General features: G+C 36.4%; 6 protein-coding genes and 1 pseudogene across 11 annotated transcripts; 4 read left to right on the forward strand and 3 right to left on the reverse strand.

Annotated features, from left to right (window-relative positions):
• The first annotated feature begins 67 nt into the window (after positions 1 to 67).
• LOC106419303 (F-box protein At5g06550-like) lies at positions 68 to 2044 on the forward strand. Its single transcript, XM_013860065.3, has 2 exons — positions 68 to 1418; positions 1683 to 2044. Exons 1-2 carry the CDS (start codon positions 145 to 147, stop codon positions 1924 to 1926), a joined length of 1518 nt encoding a protein of 505 aa, XP_013715519.2. The 5' UTR covers positions 68 to 144; the 3' UTR covers positions 1927 to 2044.
• A 48-nt stretch (positions 2045 to 2092) lies between these two features.
• LOC106419300 (pentatricopeptide repeat-containing protein At5g06540-like) lies at positions 2093 to 4052 on the forward strand. The gene has a single exon (XM_022693693.2). The coding sequence runs from the start codon at positions 2093 to 2095 to the stop codon at positions 3929 to 3931; it is 1839 nt and encodes a 612-aa protein (XP_022549414.2). The 3' UTR covers positions 3932 to 4052.
• Positions 4053 to 8611: 4559 nt separating this feature from the next.
• Positions 8612 to 14095, forward strand: LOC106419286 (ABC transporter G family member 22-like). 2 transcript variants are annotated; one of them, XM_013860044.3, is made up of 10 exons: positions 8612 to 8837; positions 9033 to 9458; positions 10780 to 10850; positions 11271 to 11512; positions 11600 to 11939; positions 12020 to 12328; positions 12664 to 12951; positions 13033 to 13317; positions 13406 to 13513; positions 13591 to 14095. In XM_013860044.3, exons 2-10 carry the CDS (start codon positions 9050 to 9052, stop codon positions 13804 to 13806), a joined length of 2268 nt encoding a protein of 755 aa, XP_013715498.2. In that variant the 5' UTR covers positions 8612 to 8837; positions 9033 to 9049; the 3' UTR covers positions 13807 to 14095. The 2 variants fall into 2 exon arrangements, with proteins under 2 accessions (XP_013715498.2, XP_013715502.2); XM_013860048.3 differs by having other exon boundaries at positions 10783 to 10850.
• Positions 14096 to 14652: 557 nt separating this feature from the next.
• Positions 14653 to 15299, reverse strand: LOC106419294. Its single transcript, XM_013860054.3, has 2 exons — positions 15116 to 15299; positions 14653 to 15018 (listed from the first exon to the last, which is right to left on the reverse strand). The coding sequence occupies exons 1-2, from the start codon at positions 15240 to 15242 to the stop codon at positions 14822 to 14824; spliced, it is 324 nt and encodes a 107-aa protein (XP_013715508.1). The 5' UTR covers positions 15243 to 15299; the 3' UTR covers positions 14653 to 14821.
• A 127-nt stretch (positions 15300 to 15426) lies between these two features.
• LOC106419290 lies at positions 15427 to 18164 on the forward strand (annotated as a pseudogene).
• A 123-nt stretch (positions 18165 to 18287) lies between these two features.
• LOC106419291 (nuclear transcription factor Y subunit A-10-like) lies at positions 18288 to 20638 on the reverse strand. 5 transcript variants are annotated; one of them, XM_048742565.1, is made up of 5 exons: positions 19900 to 20638; positions 19531 to 19721; positions 19361 to 19455; positions 19050 to 19274; positions 18288 to 18965 (listed from the first exon to the last, which is right to left on the reverse strand). In XM_048742565.1, the coding sequence occupies exons 2-5, from the start codon at positions 19694 to 19696 to the stop codon at positions 18642 to 18644; spliced, it is 810 nt and encodes a 269-aa protein (XP_048598522.1). In that variant the 5' UTR covers positions 19697 to 19721; positions 19900 to 20638; the 3' UTR covers positions 18288 to 18641. The 5 variants fall into 5 exon arrangements, with proteins under 5 accessions (XP_048598522.1, XP_013715504.2, XP_013715503.2 ...); XM_013860050.3 differs by having other exon boundaries at positions 18288 to 18962; positions 19531 to 19745; positions 19900 to 20636; XM_013860049.3 differs by having other exon boundaries at positions 19531 to 19745; positions 19900 to 20632.
• An 837-nt stretch (positions 20639 to 21475) lies between these two features.
• Positions 21476 to 22084, reverse strand: LOC106419127 (agamous-like MADS-box protein AGL80). The gene has a single exon (XM_013859885.2). The coding sequence runs from the start codon at positions 22082 to 22084 to the stop codon at positions 21476 to 21478; it is 609 nt and encodes a 202-aa protein (XP_013715339.2).
• Positions 22085 to 24014: the final 1930 nt, after the last annotated feature.

A 24014-nucleotide genomic window follows, 5' to 3' on the forward strand; every position in this document is an offset into this window, starting at 1 on the left:
ATAGATTATCAAAATCTAATCAATTCCGGTTTAACCGGTTCGACCGAAGAGATTGCGCAATCGAATTTTCTTATTCCGGTTTAGTAGTCACTTGTTAAAACCCAAAACCCTCGCCGCAGAAGCTGATTGATACGCCGTCACAAGATGCCGAACTCGCTGCTAGCCTCTCGTAACAGGCGGCGTAGATCCAAATCCAAATCCAAAAGACAAAAGCTCATTGAGAATCAACGTGAGCCTCAATGTCAAGAGACGGCACTAACAGAGGAAGAGGAAGAAGAAGATGAAGGAAACGGGTTCAAGCTCAAAACTTCAGCCAAGCACGGAGTCCAACCTCTCGGTAACCTCTACTTCGTCAACAAGGGCGCCGTCAACGTGCGAAACACCGGTCTAGGCAACCTCCATGTCCTCACCGACGAGCTCGTTTTAGAAATCCTAGCTCTCCTCGACGCGACCCATCTCGGCGTTTTATCCACCGTCACCAAATCCTTCTACGTATTCGCCAACCACGAGCCTCTCTGGAGAAACCTCGTCTTGGAAGAGCTAAAAGGAGACTTTTTGTTCGCCGGATCGTGGAAAGCCACCTATGTAGCTGCTTCCCATCCCAAGTTTCAGAGCTCTGGTGAATCTGTTTTGAAGATCAGAGATTTCTACTCTGATTACCTCTTCCAGAGCTGGCTATGCGCGAATCTCGAGATGAAACGGGAGTGGCTTGAACGAGATAACATCACCCGCGTGAGAGGCCTTTCCGTTGAAGACTTCATCACTAACTTCGAGGAACCGAATAAGCCTGTTTTATTGGAAGGGTGTTTGGATGACTGGGGTGCGGTTAAGAAATGGAGTAAAGAGTATCTGAGTGACGTGGCTGGTGACGTGGAGTTCGCTGTTGGTCCGGTTGAGATGAAGCTCGAGAACTACTTTAAGTACTCCGACGGAGTTACCGAGGAGAGGCCGTTGTACTTGTTTGATCCCAAGTTTGCTGAGAAAGTCCCCGTTTTGGATTCGGAGTATGAGGCTCCTGTTTATTTTAGAGACGACTTGTTTAGTGTTTTGGGAAACGAGCGGCCTGATTATAGATGGATTATCATCGGACCGTCCGGGTCTGGTTCTTCTTTCCACATTGATCCTAACTCGACCTCTGCTTGGAACGCGGTGATCACGGGTTCGAAGAAGTGGGTTTTGTTCCCGCCGGATGTGGTTCCTCCGGGTGTGCATCCGAGTCCTGATGGAGCGGAGGTGGCGTGTCCTGTTTCGATAATGGAGTGGTTTATGAACTTTTATGGTGATACTAGGAGTTGGAAGAAGAGGCCTGTTGAGTGTGTGTGCAAAGCTGGGGAGGTGATGTTTGTTCCTAATGGATGGTGGCATCTGGTGATTAATTTGGAGGAATCTATTGCTATTACTCAGAACTATGTTAGCAGGTAAATGATTTTTTCTATACTGGCTCCTTAGTTGGATGCCTCGTTGAAATTAATAAAGTTGACAACTCATTAGCTATCGACACAAGTTTACAAGTAGCAAAGATTTGATGTAATTAGAATATCAAAAGTATATTTAATGTTTTTTTAGTTACATTATTTGGGAGTTATATGTACATAGGTTGCAGCAACTATTGATTTATGGAATGTAATTTAGTAATTATGAATTGAGTTGTGGTCTGATTGGTAAAACATTACGTTATGCAGGAGGAATCTATTGAATGTGTTGGAGTTTCTGAAGAAACCAAACGCTAAAGAGCTAGTCTCAGGAACAAACGACAGAGAGAACTTGCATGACAAGTTCAAGAAGGCCATCGAAGAAGCCTACCCAGGAACCATCCAAGAGCTAGAGAAGAAAGCAGAAGAAAAGAGAATAGCAGAAGAACAAAAAGTCACTTTCTGGGACGCTGCAACAGATTCCAAATCTGGTGCCTTCAAGTTTTCTTTCTAAACACAAACATCAACTCCAAAATTTTTTATTGTAACATTTTCTTTTTCATGAGGAACAACAACAAACAATCTATGTGCTCTATAAAGTTTAATCCTTTATAAATGAAACAGACCGTTATAAAGTTTAATCCTTTATAAAGTTTCAAACTTTAACTTAACCTCAGAGAATGAGTAGCAGCACTGTGCTCAACACTCTTCGTTCGAAACACCCGAAGCTAGCTTTACTCCAAACCTGCTCCTCCTTCACCGACCTCAAGATCATCCATGGCTTCCTCATACGAACCCACCTCATCTCCGACGTCTTCGTCGCCAGCCGTCTCCTCTCTCTCTCCTCCAACTCCACTGAATACGCACACAGAATCTTCTCCCAGATCCAAAGTCCGAACCTTTTCGTCTTCAACCTCCTCATCCGCACCTTCTCCACAAGCCCAGAAGCTAGCAAAGCTTACAACTTCTACACCCAGATGCTGAGACTCTGCATCCCCCCGGATAACATCACGTTCCCGTTTCTAATCAAAGCCTCCGCTGAGATGGAGTGCGTGAGAACAGGAGAGCAGATTCATTCGCACGTCGTTAGATTCGGGTTCCAAAACGATGTTTATGTGGAGAACTCGCTTGTTCACATGTACGCCACTTGCGGGTTGATAGCATCTGCTGGGAGAGTCTTCGGAGCGATGTCGTTTCGAAATGTGGTTTCTTGGACTTCGATGGTGGATGGGTATTGCAAATGCGGGTTGGTTGATGACGCGCGAGAGATGTTCGACGAAATGCCTCACAGAAATTTAGTGACGTGGAGTATCATGATTAATGGGTATGCGAAGAGTAACCGTTTCGAGGAAGCGGTTGAGTTGTTCGAAGTGATGAAACGTGAAGGCGTTGTCGCGAACGAGACGGTTATGGTGAGTGTTGTTTCCTCTTGTGCTCATTTGGGAGCGCTTGGGGTTGGAGTAAGGGCGCATGAGTACGTGGTTGAGAATGGCATGGGTGTGAATCTTGTTCTAGGGACGGCTCTTGTGGAGATGTACTGGAGGTGCGGGGAGATGGAGAAGGCGGTTAGTGTGTTTCAGGAGTTGGATGAGAAGGATAGCTTGAGCTGGAGTTCGATTATCAAAGGCCTTGCGGTGCACGGACATGGTCACAAGGCGGTTGGTTACTTCTCTGAAATGGTTAGGTTAGGTTTTGTGCCTAGAGATGTTACGTTCACTGCTGTTCTTTCTGCTTGTAGTCACGGTGGGTTAGTTGAGAAAGGTTTTGAAATATATGAGATGATGAAAAGAGTATATGGGATTGAGCCTAGATTAGAGCATTATGGTTGTATTGTTGACATGCTTGGCCGTGCTGGAGAGCTAGCAGAAGCTGAGAGGTTTATCGAAAAAATGCCGGTGAAGCCGAATGCTCCTATATTAGGAGCTTTGCTTGGAGCGTGTAAGATTTATAAGAACGCTGAGGTGGCGGAAAGAGTAGGAAACATGTTGTTAGAGGTGAAACCAGAGCACAGTGGTTACTATGTCCTGCTCTCGAATATCTACGCGTGTGCAGGGAAATGGGAGAAGATCGAGAGGTTGAGGGAGATGATGAAGGAGAAGCTTGTTAGGAAACCGCCAGCGTGGAGTTTGATAGAGATTGATGGGAAGATAAACAAGTTCTCCATGGGAGATGATCATCCTGAAATGGGTAAGATCAGAAGGAAGTGGGAAGAGATTTTGAGGAAGATAAGATTGGTAGGGTATAAGGGGAACACAGAGGATGCGTTTTTCGATGTGGACGAGGAAGAGAAGGAGAGTGCAATTCATATGCATAGCGAGAAGCTTGCGATTGCGTATGGTATGATGAAGACAAAGCCTGGTACAGTTATTAGGATAGTGAAGAACTTGAGGGTGTGTGAGGATTGCCATACGGTAACAAAGCATATCTCTGAGGTTTATGGTAGAGAGTTTATTGTAAGAGATCGGAACAGGTTTCATCATTTTAGAAATGGATTGTGTTCATGCAGAGATTATTGGTGACAGTTGCTTCACTTCTTTATGTTTTTGTATTTCTTATGGAGGATCTGTGATTTTCAATAGCATAGTATGTTACATTTTTTTGTAACCACCTTTTATATTCTATGATTCTACATTTTTTATATAGATATATTATGTGATATCAATATGTTGCAAATCAAAACATAGACAGATCGAGTAAGTTGATGGAGTAGGTTCAGTCGTAATGCATATAATACTAGTAGTTTTAGTCATGTAAATATCTACTTGTATAAGAGATATATACAGAAGAAAAGGTTTAGCATTTCAAGTTTATGTAATTGACTTAAGCATATAGGGATACTTCCATATAAAAACGAGAGGAGGGGCGGTGCCGTCCTTTAGGAGAAGAAGCCACGTGACAAAGAGTCTTTTCTGTTGGTCCCATTATACCAAATGGCAAAACTGATTGAAATTGTATAATCTGATTGTGGTTTAGGCATAATTTAAACATTTCTATAAATATCTCGTTTTTTTTTTGAATGAATGTTAAATTTATTCAGATAAAAAAAACTTTTTTACAACTTGTGTGACTTTCTTGTTTTTGTAAAAGAGACAACTCAAAACTATTAAACCTTCTTCCAAATCTCTATCGTGAAGCAAACCATATTCTCATGCCATGAGGATATATAGCTCCAATTCTGGCCCGTGCTGAATCGATGCTGAATCGATGCGGTTCCGTATGTGCTTATCAACATAAGCAATCAGAAGAGTTGGCTCATGTGATGGTTGACCATGCTTCCTTCCATTAATTTCTCTCTCTCCATATCATAAATATCTCGTTTTGTATTTAGAAGCTTGGTTATTTTTTCTTAAAATTTCCCGTTAACACCACGGTTAGAAAATTGTTTCTAAACCAAAATAAAACTACAACTAAGCGAAGATATTTTAGTTTTTCTACATTAAAACACTATTCAAAGTTAGATAAAAATTTGATTAACTACTCATAAAATACAGTAAAATACAATTAGTCACAAAGTCAAACAAATTTATTGTGTACAAATAAAATAACATGTTTTATAAAATAAAAATAAAAGAGCTTCTTAAAATATTTTAAATTATAAAACAGAAGGATTAGTAAATACATACATGTTCTATGTCTAATTTGTATTATTAGTTATTTTTATAAACGAATAAAATAACAGTAGGAGATGGCTCGCCAAGTCGACAACTAACGTTTCAACTACCGACCAGACATTGTGGGGAAGGACAAGGGCTCTCTCCATCTCTTTGAGTCTTCTTGACTCATCTTCGCACTAGTCTCACCACGTGTATGCATTCTTATTCATCTCTTGTGGCTACTTGTCCCCACTTACACATGTATCCTCCTGATCAAGACTATTTTATTTTGTGAGTGTGTTTACTACAGCTAATTAATATTTAACGTGGATTTTTTTTTTCTGAAGGCAAATAAAAACTGGAATTTTTGCGCTATACAGGATCCAATTACAGAAATGAACAAAATGTAGGTATCAATAGAAGCCGTTTTATCATTTCAGAAGGAAGAAGAAAACAAAATATTGGGTTTGCTGCATTTATTGGCTTTGTAATTTAACTCAACACATCGATCTTTTGGCAAAATCACAACATGTCCGTAGCTATCTCGCACCACTGTACGTGACTATACACGCTGAGGCAGTACAAACATTTACACATAACGTACCAAATTATACATTCAATTATAGTGTTGACCTCACATGACAATTAATTTATTATTGTACCTTTGGTAGACGTACGTAAGTCAATTGAAAGTCTATTTTAAAGAAAATACTTATTAAAACTAGCATGGGTTGGAACCATCCCAGTTTTAGAAAACCAATATACACCACTTAAACTAATTCACTATAAACTTTTGACAAATTTTTTTTACTACAAATATACTATTCATCCTTGCATAAAATTAGGGTTTGCAGCAATATCATAGTCGGGTCCTTACATATAATTAGGCATTGTAGCCATTATGTTAGAGGTGGTTAGATCCAACGTACGGTTGATTTTGATTTGTCAAGCTAGCTTTCTCAGTTGTAAGGGAGTTGTTACTATGAAAGAAACTAATCTAGACACAAGGACAGTGCACTGGATCTAGTACCTTCGTAAGTCATTTTGTGCGGCGTCAAATTTAATAGATGGAAACAATATTTAGAGGCTATATACTCTTGCGTACTTCGAAGTATCATAGGGGAAAAAAGAACGGTCATAGTACAAGTCCTTTTTGGAGTCTTGTTTCTTAGAACAAATCTCTACTTACCGTGTCTACTTAATTGGTGATCTTAACTTTCACTGATTTAATTAATTATCATCGATTATATATGTGATGCTGATATGGTAAACATTGCATCAAATTAAAAGAATGTGAAACCTAGCTAATTTACAGTCAATGTGTTTCGTTATGGTAAACTACATATATCCATTATCCAGTAAGGACTATTACGAGTCACTGATTGTCTTTTGTTGGATGGATAATTGATAAGTTTGATATATTTTAACTCAAAAGGGGCATTGATCTATATCAACCATGTATTACTTTGGTTTCATCTCAAACTTTTTAGTGTAGGATTTCTAACAATAACTTCTTGAAAAAAATGATGTGACTAGCGCATTGATGTGGGTTCTCCAGCTCTAGTGGTACGTTTGATTTACTAAGAGTACCAGGGAGTAGGCAAGAAATCTTAATTGGCACTTCACCTAGATTTCCATAGGTTGATTTGGAGAGTGATTCGATCGGTCAAGTGGTCAGTAGCTACAATATTACCGTTTATGTGTATATTATATAGCAAAGACATGCATGTGTATATTTATCTTCGTCCATACGTACGTATCTATTAATTATTTTATATTTTAATGCTTTGAGAAAAATAAATATAAATAATACATATATCAAAATATTATTTATATTTAATTCAAAATTTACGTTTATAATTTGAGCACTTGTACACACGTTCAAGATACAGACTTTACATATACATGATATATCATTAAGACGAAAAAAGTAGTAAGAAATAATCCAATAACGCAGATGAAAATGCAAAAAAAAAAAATGAAGAATACTGTGAATGATCATATATGAAATTGATATAGCTTACATAGATGATAGATGTAATAAATATAGAAATACATATGAAGAGTATGTGAATTATCATACAGATTTACTGATCTTATAAGTATGGCCAATAAAGACGTAACATTTACGAAGATATGACGATAATACGTACGAAAATCCCTAACGAAAGCTAAATAAATCTGAAAACTAACTAAATAAAGAAAAACAAAACAAGAAGTTTGGGTACACAAAGCATAATTGACATGAAGAAAGCATCCAAAACCAACTTTTTATAAGAAGTGCCCTCTCCCGTAGGTAACATGAGATGCAACCAAAGCCTCACAATATTTTCGTACATTTTCCAAGAATACAAAACTAACATGTAAAACATAACTGTCTATTTATTTTATCTTCTCTTGCTGTCTTTCGTCATGGCTAATCTGATAAGCTAATTAGGTTAAAAGGAAATTAATGCTAAAAATACAGAAATTAATGCTAAAAGTTTTGTAGTTTGGAAAAAAAATAAAAGATAAATTATTACGTCTTGATTGACACCTTTTATATATTTTTTTTTGAAAAAAACACCTTTTATATTTTTCTGAAATGTCAACAAAAAACTCTTCCATGGATACGTTCATGATACTTGTCTGTATATATATATGATAGATTGTATTTTACTGAATTTGCCGCACACGTCTACGGGTTGATTATTCAATAAGTTGGTATAGACGAAATTGAACTTTAAAAACTAATGTCCAAAAAATTGAAATAATCTGAAAATGAGATGTTATATGGAGTGATGCATTTCTGACCATGAATTATGTACTTTGAATAATTAATATCACATAAATTGAGATAAGTTGTAAATAAGATTCCATGTTAATTTATGGGTTTCTAATCATGAATTATGGAGGATATATATCGTACTAAAAGAGGATCCGAAAAGATGATTGATTACTACAAGAGCTTAACATTTATATACGAGAAAACATGCATATATATTATGCTATTCATTTTGATCAAAAAAAAAAAATTATGCTATTCATATGTCCCACCACGTGTACGGTCAGGATGCTAGGAAACTTCATACGTAGCTGGAAACATTGTGTCCGCAAACTATCGCTATTGCTCGTCAAGTTATACTCATCGCTGCGAATATGTATTCGACTTAGTATTGAAAAAGAAAAGATGCATGCAAACATATTTGTTGATAACAATAAGTTAGTCGTCTAATGGTTAGAAGCTGTAGTTTTAGTGCATCTAATCCGTATTTAATCATATGATGTTTGTTTAGATAAAACCTGTATATTTCGAACCAATACAAAGAGTATTTTTGTTAAAAAAAATTGAATCAATGTTAAATTTTATTCATATCAACAACGGGTGTAACATTGTTTTGAAAATGTTATCGACATCTAATCAGAACTTATGTTGAAGCAAACCAGACTGCCATGCAAATTTTGACATGAATAAAATTTAAGTGCAAACAGGTTAATGATTGTGAATAATAGCGTTGATATCATATCACTAGATCTGAATTTAAATACGGTTTTTTGTTCATACTAATCCGTTGTAGTTCTCTGAGAGATGTGTGTACACATTAAAAAACATAAATATTTTTAAAAGTGTTCAATATACTATTATATACATGAAAACTGTCAAGTTGCTATTGAACTTAAGGGTATTATCGTAATTGGGACTGACCCACTCATAAATGCTACTATATATAGAAGGTTGATGAAGCAGCTTCAAAAGGTGTCACAAGTTTCAAGCCTTTACATCGCCTCTTCCGTAAAAACAAACATCTTTCAAACAGTGGAAACACTACTTTTATCTTTTAGTTTCCGAAAGGTATCGATTCTATATCCTAATTTTAAATCTATACATCTTCTTATAGTCGTTCCTGTTTTGTTTCTCTTTACATATGTTTGAGTATGTTCATTTGTGATTGTTCTATACGTATATGTACATAAACTATGATCTTGAACGTAATTATTGGTTATAAAATTTGGCTAAGGATAATGATATACGATTTATTCTCGGCAGTTCTTGAAAAGGCCAACATGTCAACAGAGAAGCCACCGTTGGCCTCAGGTTTAGCTCGGACACGGTCCGAACAGCTATATGAGACGCTAGCCGCTGCCATCAAATCACCTTTCGGTTCCATGGACGCTAATGGTGTGCCTGCAACGGCTCCGGCATCAATAGGTGGTGGAAGAGAGACGCTGTCTAGAAAACCAAGCCGGAGACTGATGATGTCGGCGTCTCCAGGGAGGAGTGGCGGAGCCGGGACACACATAAGGAAGTCAAGGAGTGCTCAACTTAAGCTTGAGCTAGAGGAGGTGAGCAGCGGCGCGGCGCTAAGCCGTGCGTCCAGCGCGTCGCTAGGGCTCTCGTTTTCGTTCACCGGTTTCGCTATGCCGCCGGAGGAAATCTCCGACTCGAAACCGTTCAGCGACGACGAGATGATACGTAAGTCGTCGCGTGAACCTTTTCTAATCACTCTTTTCTTGTCTAAGGGCAGTTTCGTGATTTTTGCTACAGTGTTCCCATACTGTGAGGGTATTTTCGTCATTTAGACATGAAATTAATGATACAATAATAATGATAACAACGGGTATATGATTGGTGTGCGTTGCTTTGCTTTTTTGCATGAGAGTTGGATAAATTATTTAACAGAGACGCAAGCAATCGGCCTTCTATTTTGTTCCACGTGTTCGCTTTCTCGTGCAACATATACTTTCCACCACTTGTTTTCTTTTCACCTTTTTTGGTTTTTTTTCTTCACTTTTCAAATTGCATATTCGGTGGTGCGTACAATTAATATACTTATATAGTATGTAATGAGAAAGCATTAAAAGATACATAAATATCCTTCTTGTATAAAAAGTTTCAGACTAATCCGAGTATTTTACAAACACCACACATTAACATTAACTACATGAATAATTTAGTTTGTTAGTCCTGATTTGAAACCATTATTTGCTTATCTGAAAATTATGGAGTGACTACTACAACTCGAGTGTAAGATCTTCAATCAAAATAACAAATTAAAATGCTTCCAATATCTCACTATTTGTTTCTTTTACAAACAATTATACATTATTCAAATTTTGATTTTCTTAAATTGAACATAAATAGTTTGCTTTACAAATATAAAATACTTTTGTCAAAGATGCATGCGTAAATCGTAAGCACTTATAATGGGTATTAAAAGTTTACAGTACGTTTTTGTTCCTTTCTATTATATTTAGTCAGTCCAAGTGTTGTTTTAGGAAGTCAATGCTTTACCACTACTTATTGTCACCACTTAATAAACGCTACACTCATGCTACAATCTTGTACGTTTAGTGCAATATAGGTAGAATTTTAAAATCTAAGTAAACACTAGGGAAACAGCGTAAACAGAAGAATAAAACAAAACTAATATGTGATTGGTTTACGTCACGTAGTGATTGATTTCTCCAACTTAACAGCTTTTTAGTAGGTAAACAATATGTGAGAAAAATTCTACATATCACTACTAAATTAGTCAAAACCGTGGGCCCCAATTTCTGAGTTGTAGTGTTTGAACTACTAGCACATGCGCACCTAAACTCTAAATCTCCGAGAATGACGGTTGCTAACAAAGAATGGCCAACAAACAGTTGAATACATCGTACATTATAAAGCTCACTTACCACACTTTGTTTTAGGTGTTAATATTCACCTAACTCTAAAAGACTCATTCACTGAGTCACTGACCTCTTTTACTTAGTTTAATTGTTAACGATGAATCACCTAACTGTTTCAGCAGAAGACAATGAGGCGGGAAACAAGAAGCCTAGGTTTCAAGCAGAACCAACATTACCCATCTTTCTCAAGGTAAGACAATCATAACAATTCAGACAAGAGAAAATAAAAAAAAGCATTGGGGTTTGTTATGTTTCTTTAGTGCTACGTTTGAAATAGAAATTGCATTGAAGTAGTTGGTGGGAATGATCTCTTTTGGTACTGATCTTCTCTGTTTGCACAGGCACTGAGAGGAGATCAAAAGAGTATCACACATTTGTCTCTCTAACTCTGTGTATCTACTTGTCCACCAGGTTAAAGTCTTGTACATAATCTCATCTTACATGACTTTTATGTACAAGACTAATTAACATAGTCTTAAGTCATGTAAGAACAAACACAGATACTAAGGGGGGAATAAGTGTAGAATATGTTATAAGATTTTTGAACTTAGGTTTTGTTATCAGTGAGGTAACATCAAGACCTTTGGTTTTGTGATTTTGATTAATGCAGTTCAAGGAAGTTACATACAAGGTGTCGATAAGGAAACTCATGACTTCAGCACCTGTGGATAAAGAGATATTGAGTGGGATAAATGGGAGTGTGAGTCCCGGTGAAGTTCTTGCTCTCATGGGTCCTTCAGGGAGTGGCAAAACAACTCTTCTTAGCTTACTCGGTGGCCGAATCTCTCAATCCGCCAGTGGAGGCTCTGTTACTTACAACGACAAGCCTTACTCTAAATACTTGAAAAGCAAGTAAGTATCTTTTTGCCCTAAACCCTAAACTCTCTTGTATTATTGTATATATGGAGACTCAATTTTTTTTTTCTGGTTTGATGGCAGGATTGGGTTTGTGACTCAAGACGATGTTCTGTTTCCTCATCTTACGGTTAAAGAAACGCTAACCTACGCTGCTCGTTTGCGTCTACCTAAAACTCTCACAAGGGAGCAAAAGGAGCAACGTGCTATTGAAGTTATCCAAGAGCTAGGTCTGGAGAGGTGTCAAGACACTATGATTGGTGGAGCATTCGTGAGAGGTGTATCAGGTGGAGAGAGGAAAAGAGTTTCCATTGGAAACGAGATCATCATTAACCCTTCTCTATTACTTCTTGATGAACCAACTTCCGGTTTAGACTCCACCACTGCTCTAAGAACCATCCAGATGCTCCACGACATCGCTGAGGTTTGCTTGTTTCAGACACTTTGTATCTCTCTACTACTCTCTTTGATGGTTGTCTGAATCTTGATGTGTGTTTGGAACAGGCGGGGAAGACAGTGATCACAACGATACATCAGCCATCTAGTAGACTCTTCCATAGATTCGATAAGCTGATTCTATTAGGAAGAGGAAACCTTCTCTATTTTGGGAAATCATCAGAAGCTCTTGTTTACTTTTCTTCCATTGGTTGCTCTCCTCTTATCACCATGAACCCTGCTGAGTTCTTGCTTGATCTCGCCAACGGTAACATCAACGACATCTCTGTGCCTTCTGAGTTGGAAGATAGAGTTCAAGTAGGAAACTCAGGCAGAGAACCTCAAACTGGCAAGCCATCTCCTGCTGCTGTCCATGAGGTAATCACACAAACAACAACTTAAGATTGTCTGAAAACCAAATTGAGTTTAAAAAAATAAAATAGAGAGACTACTCTTTCATAAAAAATTAATCAAATATGTAAAAAAATTCATTCAAAAAATTATATTAAAGATTATTTTTTTTCTAAATTCTTTAGCAAACAATAATGAAAGATGTAAAAAAATTCATTCAAAAAACTTAAAGAACTCTTTTTTCTAAATTCTTTAGCAAACAATACATCTATTGTAACAAGGTTTTTTTTATGTGAATAAATTTAAAATTCATTAAAAAGGAACAAAATGAGTTTTAATATATATTGGAACATTCTAAGCAGTATCTGGTGGAGGCATACGAGACTAGGGTTGCAGAACAGGAGAAGAAGAAACTATCTGATCCTGTTCCACTTGACGAAGAAGCTAAAGCTAAAGTTCTGCGTCTAAAGAGACAATGGGGAGCGAGCTGGTGGGAGCAATACTGCATACTCTTCTCTAGAGGACTCAAAGAGCGCAGACACGAATACTTCAGCTGGTTGCGTGTCACACAAGTTTTATCCACAGCTGTTATTCTAGGTCTTCTCTGGTGGCAGTCAGATATTCGCACTCCAAGAGGACTACAAGATCAGGTAGGTATCTTGATGCACACTCCTCTCTGCCTTGTACCTCAAGAAACATGAATATCACATGATCTTTTTTGTTGTTTACAGGCTGGTTTGCTCTTCTTCATAGCGGTTTTCTGGGGGTTCTTCCCTGTTTTCACAGCCATCTTTGCGTTCCCTCAAGAGCGAGCTATGCTGAATAAAGAGAGAGCAGCTGATATGTATAGACTAAGTGCGTATTTCTTGGCTAGGACCACGAGTGATCTCCCTCTAGACTTTATCCTGCCTTCTCTCTTCCTCCTCGTGGTCTATTTCATGACTGGTCTTCGTCTTAGCCCGTATCCTTTCTTCTTGAGCATGCTCACGGTCTTCCTTTGCATCATTGCATCTCAGGTATGTTCTGATTGACCAAAAAACACATTTCTATAATGGGAAAGTAAGATCAAAATGGTGAGTTTGAGTTATGTTTACTCTTTGCTAGGGACTTGGACTTGCTATTGGAGCAATCTTAATGGACTTAAAGAAGGCTACGACTTTGGCTTCAGTTACTGTCATGACATTTATGCTCGCAGGAGGATTCTTTGTTAAGGTAAGTTCTCTGTTTCTTGATTTCCTTTGTTTCTTGATTTCCTCTGTTTCTGAGCTCTTTTGTTTTGTGTCCTTCAGAAAGTACCGGTGTTCATCTCCTGGATACGTTACCTATCCTTCAATTACCACACCTACAAGCTTCTTCTTAAAGTGCAGTATAAAGACTTTGCTCAATCTATCAACGGGATGAGAATAGACAATGGACTGACTGAAGTGGTTGCACTCGTTGCCATGATCTTCGGTTACCGCCTCCTAGCTTATCTGTCTCTAAGGCAAATGAAGATCACAACATAACACTTTTTGCTCAAGAAACCAAAATATAATAATAACAAGAAGAAGAAGAAGAAGAAGCACTAAGACATAAAAGTGATCTTGATGATCTTGATTGACACGCGACCAATCCGTGACAACGATTAAGAGATTGGTCCTAATGTACTTCTTGCTTAGTTACAGTTGTGCGTTTGGTAATGATTTGGGGTGGTGATTGGAGAAGATATTTGTCTTAGTTTGTATTAGTATATTGAAAATCTAAATGGTTCATGTTTATTAACAAGAAGAACCTTATGCGTTTGGATCTTTTCAAGTCAAGTTCCAATCATTTCTAGATTTTGTGTCTTTGATGTAAGTCTCGCCACTTTATTAAGGTTGTTGTAAGCTTGTTGTTAACCATTAACGTTGTGGTTACATGCATGCGTGTTAACGTTGTGGTTAAATCATTAACGGCCTAAGGTTAGTTTCATTTGGTTGACAATTGGGATTTTAGAGGTCTCTAATGATTAGTCTTTTTTTTCTTCAAAATTTGACTTTTTCAGACAATGAAGCAACATGTTTTCAATAGTTTATTTCTTTGTGAAATGAATATTCAAAATATATTTCATCACCAATGTATAACTAATTTTTAATAACACTTTCATAAGGTCTATATCGCAAGCTTTTTGTCTATTTTCAATCGGAGTTTGTCGTCTAACATGGAGCTGGAAGAAGGATCAGATATGGCGAAAAAGACAGTGATGTGTCTGTTAACAGGCGCAGAAGGAACTCCATTAGGTTATGCTATGTATATCCCTCACAACGTAATATCAAGTAAAGAGGTGTGTGAAAAGAAATTAGCAAATAATATATGCATCATAGTTTTCCATATATTAGCAAATAAACATTCCATTATTTAGGTTTAAGACACAACAACAAACATGACCGACGCTTGACCAAATTAAACAACAAACACTAGGAATATGAAATGAGCATGAAAAGACACAACAACAACTTTATTTCAAGACAACATTAATTTTATTATTCGACGGCTGCTTCATTAGGCATCATCCACACCACCAGACTTGCTGCTCTTTCCTTCATTGGTCTTCTTCTCATCATCGTCATCAGATGGTTTCATGTTTCCCTTTCCCTTTGGGCGGAAAGAAGGTCCCCCTTCGGGTGCAACATCTGAAGCCTTTGGGACATCATCCCCAAGAATTGGCTTGTTGATACTTGTAGACGGATGTTGCGTACCTAAATTATCAATCTTAAATTATCAATCTCAATCTCAAAAAAAAGAAAGAATTTTTTAATCAATATCGGTTTGAGAAAGGTGATCAAAGGCTACGACCTTTTTCCGTTGGGGACATGATCTGAGTCTCCAACTCCTTAAGTATCTTCAAATTACGTTCTTCTTCCTCCTCGATCTCTTTAATTCTGTTATTGATGCATGTCTCTAGATCCCCAACTTTTGCCATGGCCGTCGCTTTGAGTTTCTTTCTTTTGTATTTGTGATGTTGAAATATAGATAGACATGCATGCACTTGAAATCTTATTTATAGAGAGAGTTGAGAGGATGGGATAAAGACACAAAACTGAAGTTTCTGAGTTGTTGCGTTTGAACTACTGTTAAGTGTGTGTTTGTTTGTTAACTACTAGCACATGTACCTACCTACCTTTAAAGTCCAAATCTCCGAGAATGACAGTTGTATGCTAACCAACAATTAAAGCCCACTTACCAAAAAAAAAATACCACACTGTGGTTAAATCCTTTGCAGTTTAAGATCTCTAATGTTAAATGCGTGTTAACCACGTCGTGGTTAAATCATTAACGGCGTTACATGAAAACATTTAGGTTGGCAATTGTAATTTAGGGGTTATAAGACTTCAAAAGGAAAATTTGGGGTTTATTTATAAATAGAGGGTTAATTTGGAGGATTTACTTAAATAAATAACTTTTACTTTTAGGGTTTATATTTATATCGCAAAAGCCTTTGTCTATTTTCCATCGGAGTTTGTCGTCGAACATAGAGCCGGAAGCGTCGGAGATGGCGATGAACACAGTGATGTGTCTGTTAACAGACGCAGAAGGAACTCCACTAGGTTCTGCTATGTATATCCCTCACAACGCAGGGCATTTGCAGCTCACCAACTTGGTCAATACGTTTCTCAACAATGTATATTCTTCTATCCTTTCGAATCTGATATTGATTATACTTACCGAACCTAATATTGAAATGACTTCATGGGAAATTGATAATATCCAGGAGGAGAAGTTATCTTACAGCTTCTATGTATCAGATGAAGAGCTTCTTGTCTCAGTGGGAACTTGCATGGAGAGAAATAGCGGTAAAACCCTAATAATAAGCAAAGCAGTTTGGTCTCTTATGTTTTCTATAGAAAACATTATCTTAGTATATTTTTTATTAATGTTTTGACATGAACATGTGTGGTTTAGTGTCCGTGGAGAATGTTTTGAAGATTGTTTATCGACAACAAGCTGTTTTCAGGATTCGCCCGGTTTACCGTTGCTCACAGACAATAAGCGATGGTATATATATATTATATGTTAAAGTTAATGTTGATTTTTGTATTTGAGTTTTAGAAGAGATGGTTCGAGTGATTATGATTGGCTTTTGTTAGTTCATGAGGGTGAGATTCTCTGTGTTTCGTTTAGCCCTGACGGTAAGCAACTAGCAAGTGGTTCAGGTGATAAAACTGTAAGGCTTTGGGATCTCAACACTGAAACTCCAATGTTTACATGCAAAGGTTCGAAACGTCTTATGATTTTCTTTTTAATGATGTCTATCTATATTTAGATTTCTTGTAATAAACATAGTTCCTGTAACGTTTGTTCAGGGCACAAGGAACATGTTCTCGCAGTTGCATGGTCACCAGATGCAAAGTGTCTTGTGAGCGGTGATAGAGATGGAAAAGTCTGTTGTTGGGATCCAAGCAAAGGAGAATTACAGGGCAATGCACTTTCAGTTAAACTCTTCTTTACTTTATAAATGTTTTGTTGGTTATGTTTTTTTTTGTGTGTGTTTACTGATAGATCTTCAATTTTTCGTAGGGTCACAAGAAGTGGATTTGTGGTATCGCGTGGGAACCAGCTCATCTTAGTTATCCAAGCAGGAGATTTGTGACTTGTGGCAAAGATGGGGATGCAAGGATCTGGGACTTTACACTGAAGAGAACTCTTATTGTCCTCAGTGGACACACACGAGCTGTGACCTGTGTCAAATGGGGTGGTGATGGAACTATATACACAGGGTACATACATTTTTATAATAACCTGAAATGTTTCTTATTGGTGTTTTATCTTGTTAACATGTTATTGTGCAGTTCACAAGATAGTACCATAAGGATGTGGGAGATCACTCAGCAGGGTCAAGGAATCCTCAAACATATATTGAAGGTAACTTTTTTTTGTCTCCTAGGTCTTTACTTTAAGATAACATTTCTCAAGTTACTTGCTTCTTCAGGACCATGCCGGTTGGGTGAACTCCCTTTCATTGAGTACAGAATATGTTCTTCGGACAGGAGCGTTTGACAACACTAGACAAGTAACAGGTTCAGATGAAGAAATGAAAAAGGTAACAATAAGCTTCTGATGATTCTACTGGCTTTGCCTCGTCTTTTTCTAGCCTGATTCTGATCCTCTCCCTATATGTGTGGTAAGATTGCACTTGAAAGATACATCAAAGCAAAAGGGAAAGTAGATTCTCCTGAAAGATTAGTGTCTGGTTCTGATGATTTTACGATAATCCTTTGGGAACCATCCGTTAGCTTACAACCTAAACAAAAAATGGTTACTACAGCCAGGTTGGTACTGGTCATCAACAGGTTACTACTAGCTACTAAACTTTTTTTTTTTTTTTTTTCTGTTTTTATTTTTGAACTCTTACATTTTGTTTGGTGTCAACTCAATAAACAGCTTGTAAACCATGTGTATTTCTCACCAAATGGGCAATGGATTGCAAGTGCATCGTTCGATAAATCTGTGAAGCTATGGGATGGTGTCACAGGAAAATTTATTACAGCATTCCGAGGCCACGCTAACTGTGTCTATCAGATCAGTTGGTCACCTGACAGTAGGATGCTTTTGAGTTGCAGTAAAGATTCCACTCTCTAGGTGAAATCCTCTTTTTACATTTGATAACACAGTAGAGAGTAGAACTACCAAATAAACCTCAATATGTTTGACTTTGACAGGTATGGGAGATTGGAACAAAAAAGCTAAAACATGATCTCCCTGGTCATAAGGATGAGGTATCAAACTACTTCAAAGCTCAAGTTGTTGGTTTTGCTTTTTTATTTACACTCTTTTCTCTCATAATTTTTCTTCTTTTTTTTTGTGTTGGAAAGGTTTGGGCTGTGGATTGGAGTCCAGATGGTGAGAAAGTAGCTTCTGGTGGTCTTGATAAAGCTCTTAAACTATGGAAAGGTTAAAGGAAGAGTTCTTTATTCTTCTAAGCAGATAGTTTTTTTTTTACAAATCGCTTTTTTTTTTCAAAAACACATGCACACAATACAACATTATTAATCTGGCAACTGAGTATTTTTACCCCACAAACACACACGATGGTATGAACAAGAGGGTAGTAGTAGCAAACCAATCATTGTTTCTTCAGTAGTTCTACTTGAAATTGAAGCTAAACCATGGTTTACTCACCAGTCTTGAAGATGCGTATAAAAAAAACAGACGAAGTAAACAAACTTTAATGAAAGGATGAGCCAAAGATGAGTTGCCTGTTTACAGCCAAACCAAATCTCATTGTCCCTTTTTGGGACAAGAACTATCTCTTCTTCGTTTGGCTGAAACATAAGGGACAAGACACGAGACCACAAGGTCCTGTCTTGTCCCCATTTGCTTATCAGGTTTTGAGTTTGCAGCAGCCAATATCCATTGCTTCTGCAATCCACTTGCTAGGCATGACCATATTACCACCAATAGAATGAACCGACGAACTTAGAAAGTGATTCATACTTGTAACATCTGAACTTGAGACATTTGGTCCATATGTTTCCATCGATGAGGTCATGGTCCTAATTTTGGCATGAAAGACTTCAAAACTCTGAGGATTGCTTGGCTTAGATTGTAAAGCCGCATCTGCTTTCTTGGTGTTTAAGAAACGCCCGCCGGATCCTCTAGGACGACGCATAGCATGGAGATGGCGCGAGTGATGCATATATGGCTGCTGCAACATCACAACATAAGGCAGCATATTTGAATCCATATTGCACAAAAGAATATTAAACTAGTTTCTTAAAGTATAGTTTACGTTTACCTTACGGAAATTGTTAATTTTGTTCTTGAGAAGAGCCTTAGCACGAGATTGGCGTCGCCTGATGATTCCATGGTACTGCTTTGAGTTCACATAGATCGTACCATCTTCTTCTGTCTCCATCTTTAGAGGCAGCATGACTCGGTTTGGTGATATCTGAGATCCATATCCTGAAATAACTCCATAGTACTGGCCAACATGGTCAGGATGCTTTTTGTAGATCTACACGAAAATGAAATACTATCAGGAACGAGATAAATGAGTTGTTAGGTTTTAGAACATGTTTGAGTACTGCAAGAAAACTGCACCGTTGGCTGAGCAAACCCAAACTCGAAGCAGGAAGATTGCATGGCGAAAGCAACATGAGGCTTTGACACATGATCTCTTGAACTCTTTCCACCACCTAAAAATTAATTTAGGAAAGTCACCTTGAAAAACATTTAATATTATTCTGTAATGTAAAAGAGTTTATCCACACCTTGCTCTGACTCTGTCTCTGGAGTAACGACCTTAACTCCGGCGAATGAGTCAGAGGAGAGGCTCTCCTGAGTCAACGCCGGAGGTCCAAAAGCTATATTCCACAAACAAGAAGCCTGTGGAGGCGAGAAAAGCTCCTCTCTCTCCTTGCAATACTCAGTTTGCATAGCTTAAATGCTTAATGTCCAAAGTCTTAATGAAAATAAGGTGAAAGATCTGTTGAACAAGATCAAAATAGTGAACAACTAATGCTTCTATCAGCCATAACAAGATCTCCAACAGAAACTCGAGGATCCAAAGATAGAAACCGACCAAATCTTCAATAAGTATTCAATATTGGGACAAGAAAACATAAACATAGAAAACTTACACACAAGGACTGTGAGACTGTGAGAGAGAGAAAGCTTAAGATTCCTATGTGTTGGGAGCTATGTCGGTTCTAAAAAAGAAAGAAAGATTCAGAAAGAGAGTGTTGATGGGTGAACAACTAAACTACAAGTGTTATGTAAACTAATAATAGCAAGCTCCAGCAACCAATCACCTTCAATTTTCATGGTGAATCTTTTTTAATGTTTTCTTTTATTTATTTATTTATTAGGTGACACATAAAAATAGACAAAATTATTGCTCTTGCTAACTGTAGTAGCGTTGGCTTGACGTGCTCTCTCCACAAGCTACAATTATGATCCCACTTCATATCATTTTCATCCCCCATCTCCATTAACTAACAGTACTATGTTGTCTTCAAGTTCGGTTTTTGTTCCCATCTTTTTTTTCTTAAAAAAATAGAGTTGAATCTCATTTTTATTTACAAATGATATTATATAGTAGCTACACAGTAACTTATGCAGTTGTCATTTAGTTACTATTATAACGAAAGTTTCAATGTTGAAAAGAAAATGAGAAGATTGGTAAAGAACGTCTAACTAGATTTTGATCTGTGCTTCCAAAGCGCAAATATATTACCTTTTACGTTTTTATAAATATTTGTTAATAATAATATTATGTGTTTCTATATAAGATTATATAATCTATTTACAATTGTGTTGATTGTTTATTTTCTTAAAAAAATATTCATATATGTTAAAATTTATATAACCAGTTGTAGATTTATACACATAAAAGTTAATTTTAAATGTTAAAAAAAAAAATAAGTATATATAATTATAAATTTTATTGTATAGTAATTTCTATGTAAATGTATTTGTTTTCTATGCTTAAAAATATTAAAATGTTTCAAATGGCTTTAAAAGTAGTCTTTAATATTCTTCTATATTTATTTATTTTTGTTCTTCTATATATATTTTTTAAAAAATATTCTTCTATATTTTTGAAAAAATATTGGCTCAGCCCAGTTATATTTATCTCTACAAATAAATAAACTAAAGTTCTCTTTGATGGCCACTGGATTTCTTGGAAGATTGCCAACGACAGACCGGTAAGACTACTCTCTCTTGTTCTTTCTTAATACTAAGTGAGTTTTAGGGGAGGATCATAGATTCATAGATTATAACTTTAGTGGGCTTTGATAGGGCCGGTCATTGGTCGGTATAACACTCTTATTTCTGATTGGTGGACGCTATAGTTGTAGATATAAATTAAAATTTTCAAAAAATGCAGTGGCATGGTAATTACCCTGAAATTATCTCTAAAAAAATTATGTTTTAATAGTATAGATTCAAATTTTAACATAACGTAGTGAAATCCAATACAATCTAGGGATGGAGACTCGGTTGGGTAATAACTTAGGTTGGATTAAACTGGCCCGTTTAGTTGCAAAGGGAAAACATTATTTAGGTTAACAACTTAACATATGCAAACAAAGACACAAAGTTAAAACAAAACATGAAACATACCAAAGCTTGACCAAAACAACAAAAACTAGAAATGTGAAATGAGAATGCAAAGACACAACAACAACTTTATTTTAAGACGACATTAATTCATTAGGCATTGTCCGCACCACCAGACTTGCTGCTCTCTCCTTCATTGGCCTTCATGTACTCCTCATCGTCACGTTCAGGTGCAACATCCGTAGCCTTTGGGATCTCATCCCCAAGAAATGGCTCGTCGACACTTGTATACGGATGTTCCGCACCTAACTCTCTCGTCAAAACCGTGATCTTCTTACTTGCATATGACATTAACTTCTCAACCTCGGTTTGAGAAAGGTCAGCAAGCATTCTACCATTTTGGATTTGGAACATGAGATGATCCATCTCCAACTCCTCGACCACCTTCTGAGAATGCTCTAGTTTCTTCTCGATCTTCTTGGTAATGGTCTTGATGTATGACTCTTGATCATCCGCGTACATGTTCCTCTGGATTTCCGGTAATGCGTAAAAACGATCGATGAGAGATTCAGCCTCCTCCTGAGATGGCCACGCCACCAGCTTACCATCATCACGGTTGAAAAAGGTCAAGCAAGCCTTTGTATCAGACAAGATGGTTAGTTCTTCAGCCATTTTCATCAATCCTTTCATCCTCTTCTGGCAAGCAATGTTTCTTTTCTTTCGATCCTCGATCCAAGCAATCTTCAGTTTTGGTCTTGTCATGGCCGCTTTTAGTTATATCTTTTATTTGTGATGTTGAAATGTAGACATGCACTTGTAATCTTATATAGAGATAGGAGAGGAAGAAACAAAGATTCAAAATGGACTACTTTGGGAATGTAGTCAATTACCATTAATTTTCAACAGATTTCATATAGTAGTATGGTAAATAATAATTTGACTATGATATACCATTATTTTTAAGTCTAGGGGCGGTATTATATTCCGGGGGGCCTAGGCAGAAAAAAATTATTTGTAAAGGGATAAGAAATCAGGAATCCAATTATAATAAATTAAGAAATCGGAGGCCCATTTATTATGATTTTTTGTTGAATTGTTTTTTTTTAAATGGGGCTCGTAGGCGGGTCCTTTCATCCCGCTCCCCTCAAGACCGCCCCTGACTAGACTATTTTGGTAGTATATTAAATATATTGGTTGTTCTTATTATTAAGTTTAATGTTTATGTGTCATCATAATTTACTTGGGTTTACAATTTTCATAATAGGCAAGTTTACTTAAAAAAAATATTCTTGTTAATTATTATATATTGTAAGTCTTCGCTAATTCTCTTTTATCAAAATACATTTAATCAAATATAAATATAGTTAGAGAGTAGGTAAAAATGACATTAATATAAATACTTGTAATCTTAAATACCATTAATTTTCAACAGATATCATATAGCAGTATGGTAAATAATAATTTGACAATGATATACCATTATTTTTATTCTAGGGGCGGTATTATATTCCGGGGGGCCTAGGCGGAAAAACAATATTTGTAAAGGGATAATAAATCAGGAATCCAATTATAATAAATTAAGAAATTATAGGCCCATTCATTATGATTTTTTGTTGAATTGTTTTTTTTTAATGGGGCTCGTAGGCGGTCCTTTCATCCCGCTCCCCTCAAGACCGCCCCTGACTAGACTATTTTGGTAGTATATTAAATATATTGGTTGTTCTAATTATTAAGTTTAATGTTTATGTGTCATCATAATTTATTTGAGTTTACAATTTTCATAATAGGCAAGTTTACTTTAAAAAAAATTATTCTTGTTAATTATTATATATTGGAAGTCTTCGCTAATTCTCTTTTAGCAAAATACCTTTAATCAAATATAAATATAGTTAGAGAGTAGGTAAAACTAAAAGTGACATTAATATAAATACTTGTAATCTTAAATACAAATTGATTAACTGAACTAAAAACTTAATTTGGAATGACAAATTATATTTTATAATTTATAAAAAAGAATGATTACACCACTACTAAAAGTGTTATTAAGTTTCCTGCAAACATCTGCTCATTTTTCAAAATCATCATTTTTCAATACCAAGAATTCTGAACTTAAATCACAATATAAAATATTAATTTGGTTTCCGGAATTATCCGATTTTGTAATTTGTATACTCTATTTTAGTATTTTCTGGTTGAATTAACAATGATTGAGATTTTTCATTTAAATATGCTTTTCCAGCCATTCAGTCTTAACATCTTGAAATTTTCGTTGGTGCAATGGTGCACTTAGAATCTTGTGAAAGCCGTAGCTAATTAGTTATGTGCCTCTCTAGGAATTTAACACACATCAACACAAGCTTGAATAAATGCTAAAACATTACAGTGAAAACTAGTATGTTTTGTTAAACCATTTTTAACGATCTGATTAAGACTAAATCCATAACTGTTTTTAAAGAAGTTTTGAATATATATATATATATATATATATATATATATATATTCATATAAATTTCTTAGGACAATCAAAATCACTCATTGTGATAATTTCTGAAAAAATGTTAGAAAAAATTCAAAAATACCTAACGTATTGATACAACAGGAGGAAGAAAATTAATTATATTGATACATGACGCAACAAATAAAATAATACAATAATGCACTTATACAGTTTGTAAATGAATTAGTCTCTAAT

The sequence above is a fragment of the Brassica napus genome, chromosome A10, assembly GCF_020379485.1.
Source record: "Brassica napus cultivar Da-Ae chromosome A10, Da-Ae, whole genome shotgun sequence".
In the NCBI taxonomy this organism is placed as follows: Eukaryota; Viridiplantae; Streptophyta; class Magnoliopsida; order Brassicales; family Brassicaceae; genus Brassica; species Brassica napus.

What these genes read in the sequence shown, in the direction of transcription:
- LOC106419127 (XM_013859885.2), bottom strand. Translation starts at nt 22,084, where the DNA reads ATGACAAGACCAAAACTGAAGATTGCTTGGATCGAGGATCGAAAGAAA.
- LOC106419291 (XM_048742565.1), bottom strand. Translation starts at nt 19,696, where the DNA reads ATGCAAACTGAGTATTGCAAGGAGAGAGAGGAGCTTTTCTCGCCTCCA. An exon ending in AGAGACAGAGTCAGAGCAAG is followed by an intron (nt 19,456 to 19,530) that starts GTGTGGATAAAC and finishes ATTAATTTTTAG; the next exon opens with GTGGTGGAAAGAGTTCAAGA. An exon ending in TTGGGTTTGCTCAGCCAACG is followed by an intron (nt 19,275 to 19,360) that starts GTGCAGTTTTCT and finishes ATTTTCGTGTAG; the next exon opens with ATCTACAAAAAGCATCCTGA.
- LOC106419294 (XM_013860054.3), bottom strand. Translation starts at nt 15,242, where the DNA reads ATGGCAAAAGTTGGGGATCTAGAGACATGCATCAATAACAGAATTAAA. An exon ending in CATGTCCCCAACGGAAAAAG is followed by an intron (nt 15,019 to 15,115) that starts GTCGTAGCCTTT and finishes TTGATAATTTAG; the next exon opens with GTACGCAACATCCGTCTACA.
- LOC106419300 (XM_022693693.2), top strand. Translation starts at nt 2,093, where the DNA reads ATGAGTAGCAGCACTGTGCTCAACACTCTTCGTTCGAAACACCCGAAG.
- LOC106419286 (XM_013860044.3), top strand. Translation starts at nt 9,050, where the DNA reads ATGTCAACAGAGAAGCCACCGTTGGCCTCAGGTTTAGCTCGGACACGG. An exon ending in CAGCGACGACGAGATGATAC is followed by an intron (nt 9,459 to 10,779) that starts GTAAGTCGTCGC and finishes TAACTGTTTCAG; the next exon opens with CAGAAGACAATGAGGCGGGA. An exon ending in CAGGAGGATTCTTTGTTAAG is followed by an intron (nt 13,514 to 13,590) that starts GTAAGTTCTCTG and finishes TGTGTCCTTCAG; the next exon opens with AAAGTACCGGTGTTCATCTC.
- LOC106419303 (XM_013860065.3), top strand. Translation starts at nt 145, where the DNA reads ATGCCGAACTCGCTGCTAGCCTCTCGTAACAGGCGGCGTAGATCCAAA. An exon ending in ACTCAGAACTATGTTAGCAG is followed by an intron (nt 1,419 to 1,682) that starts GTAAATGATTTT and finishes TACGTTATGCAG; the next exon opens with GAGGAATCTATTGAATGTGT.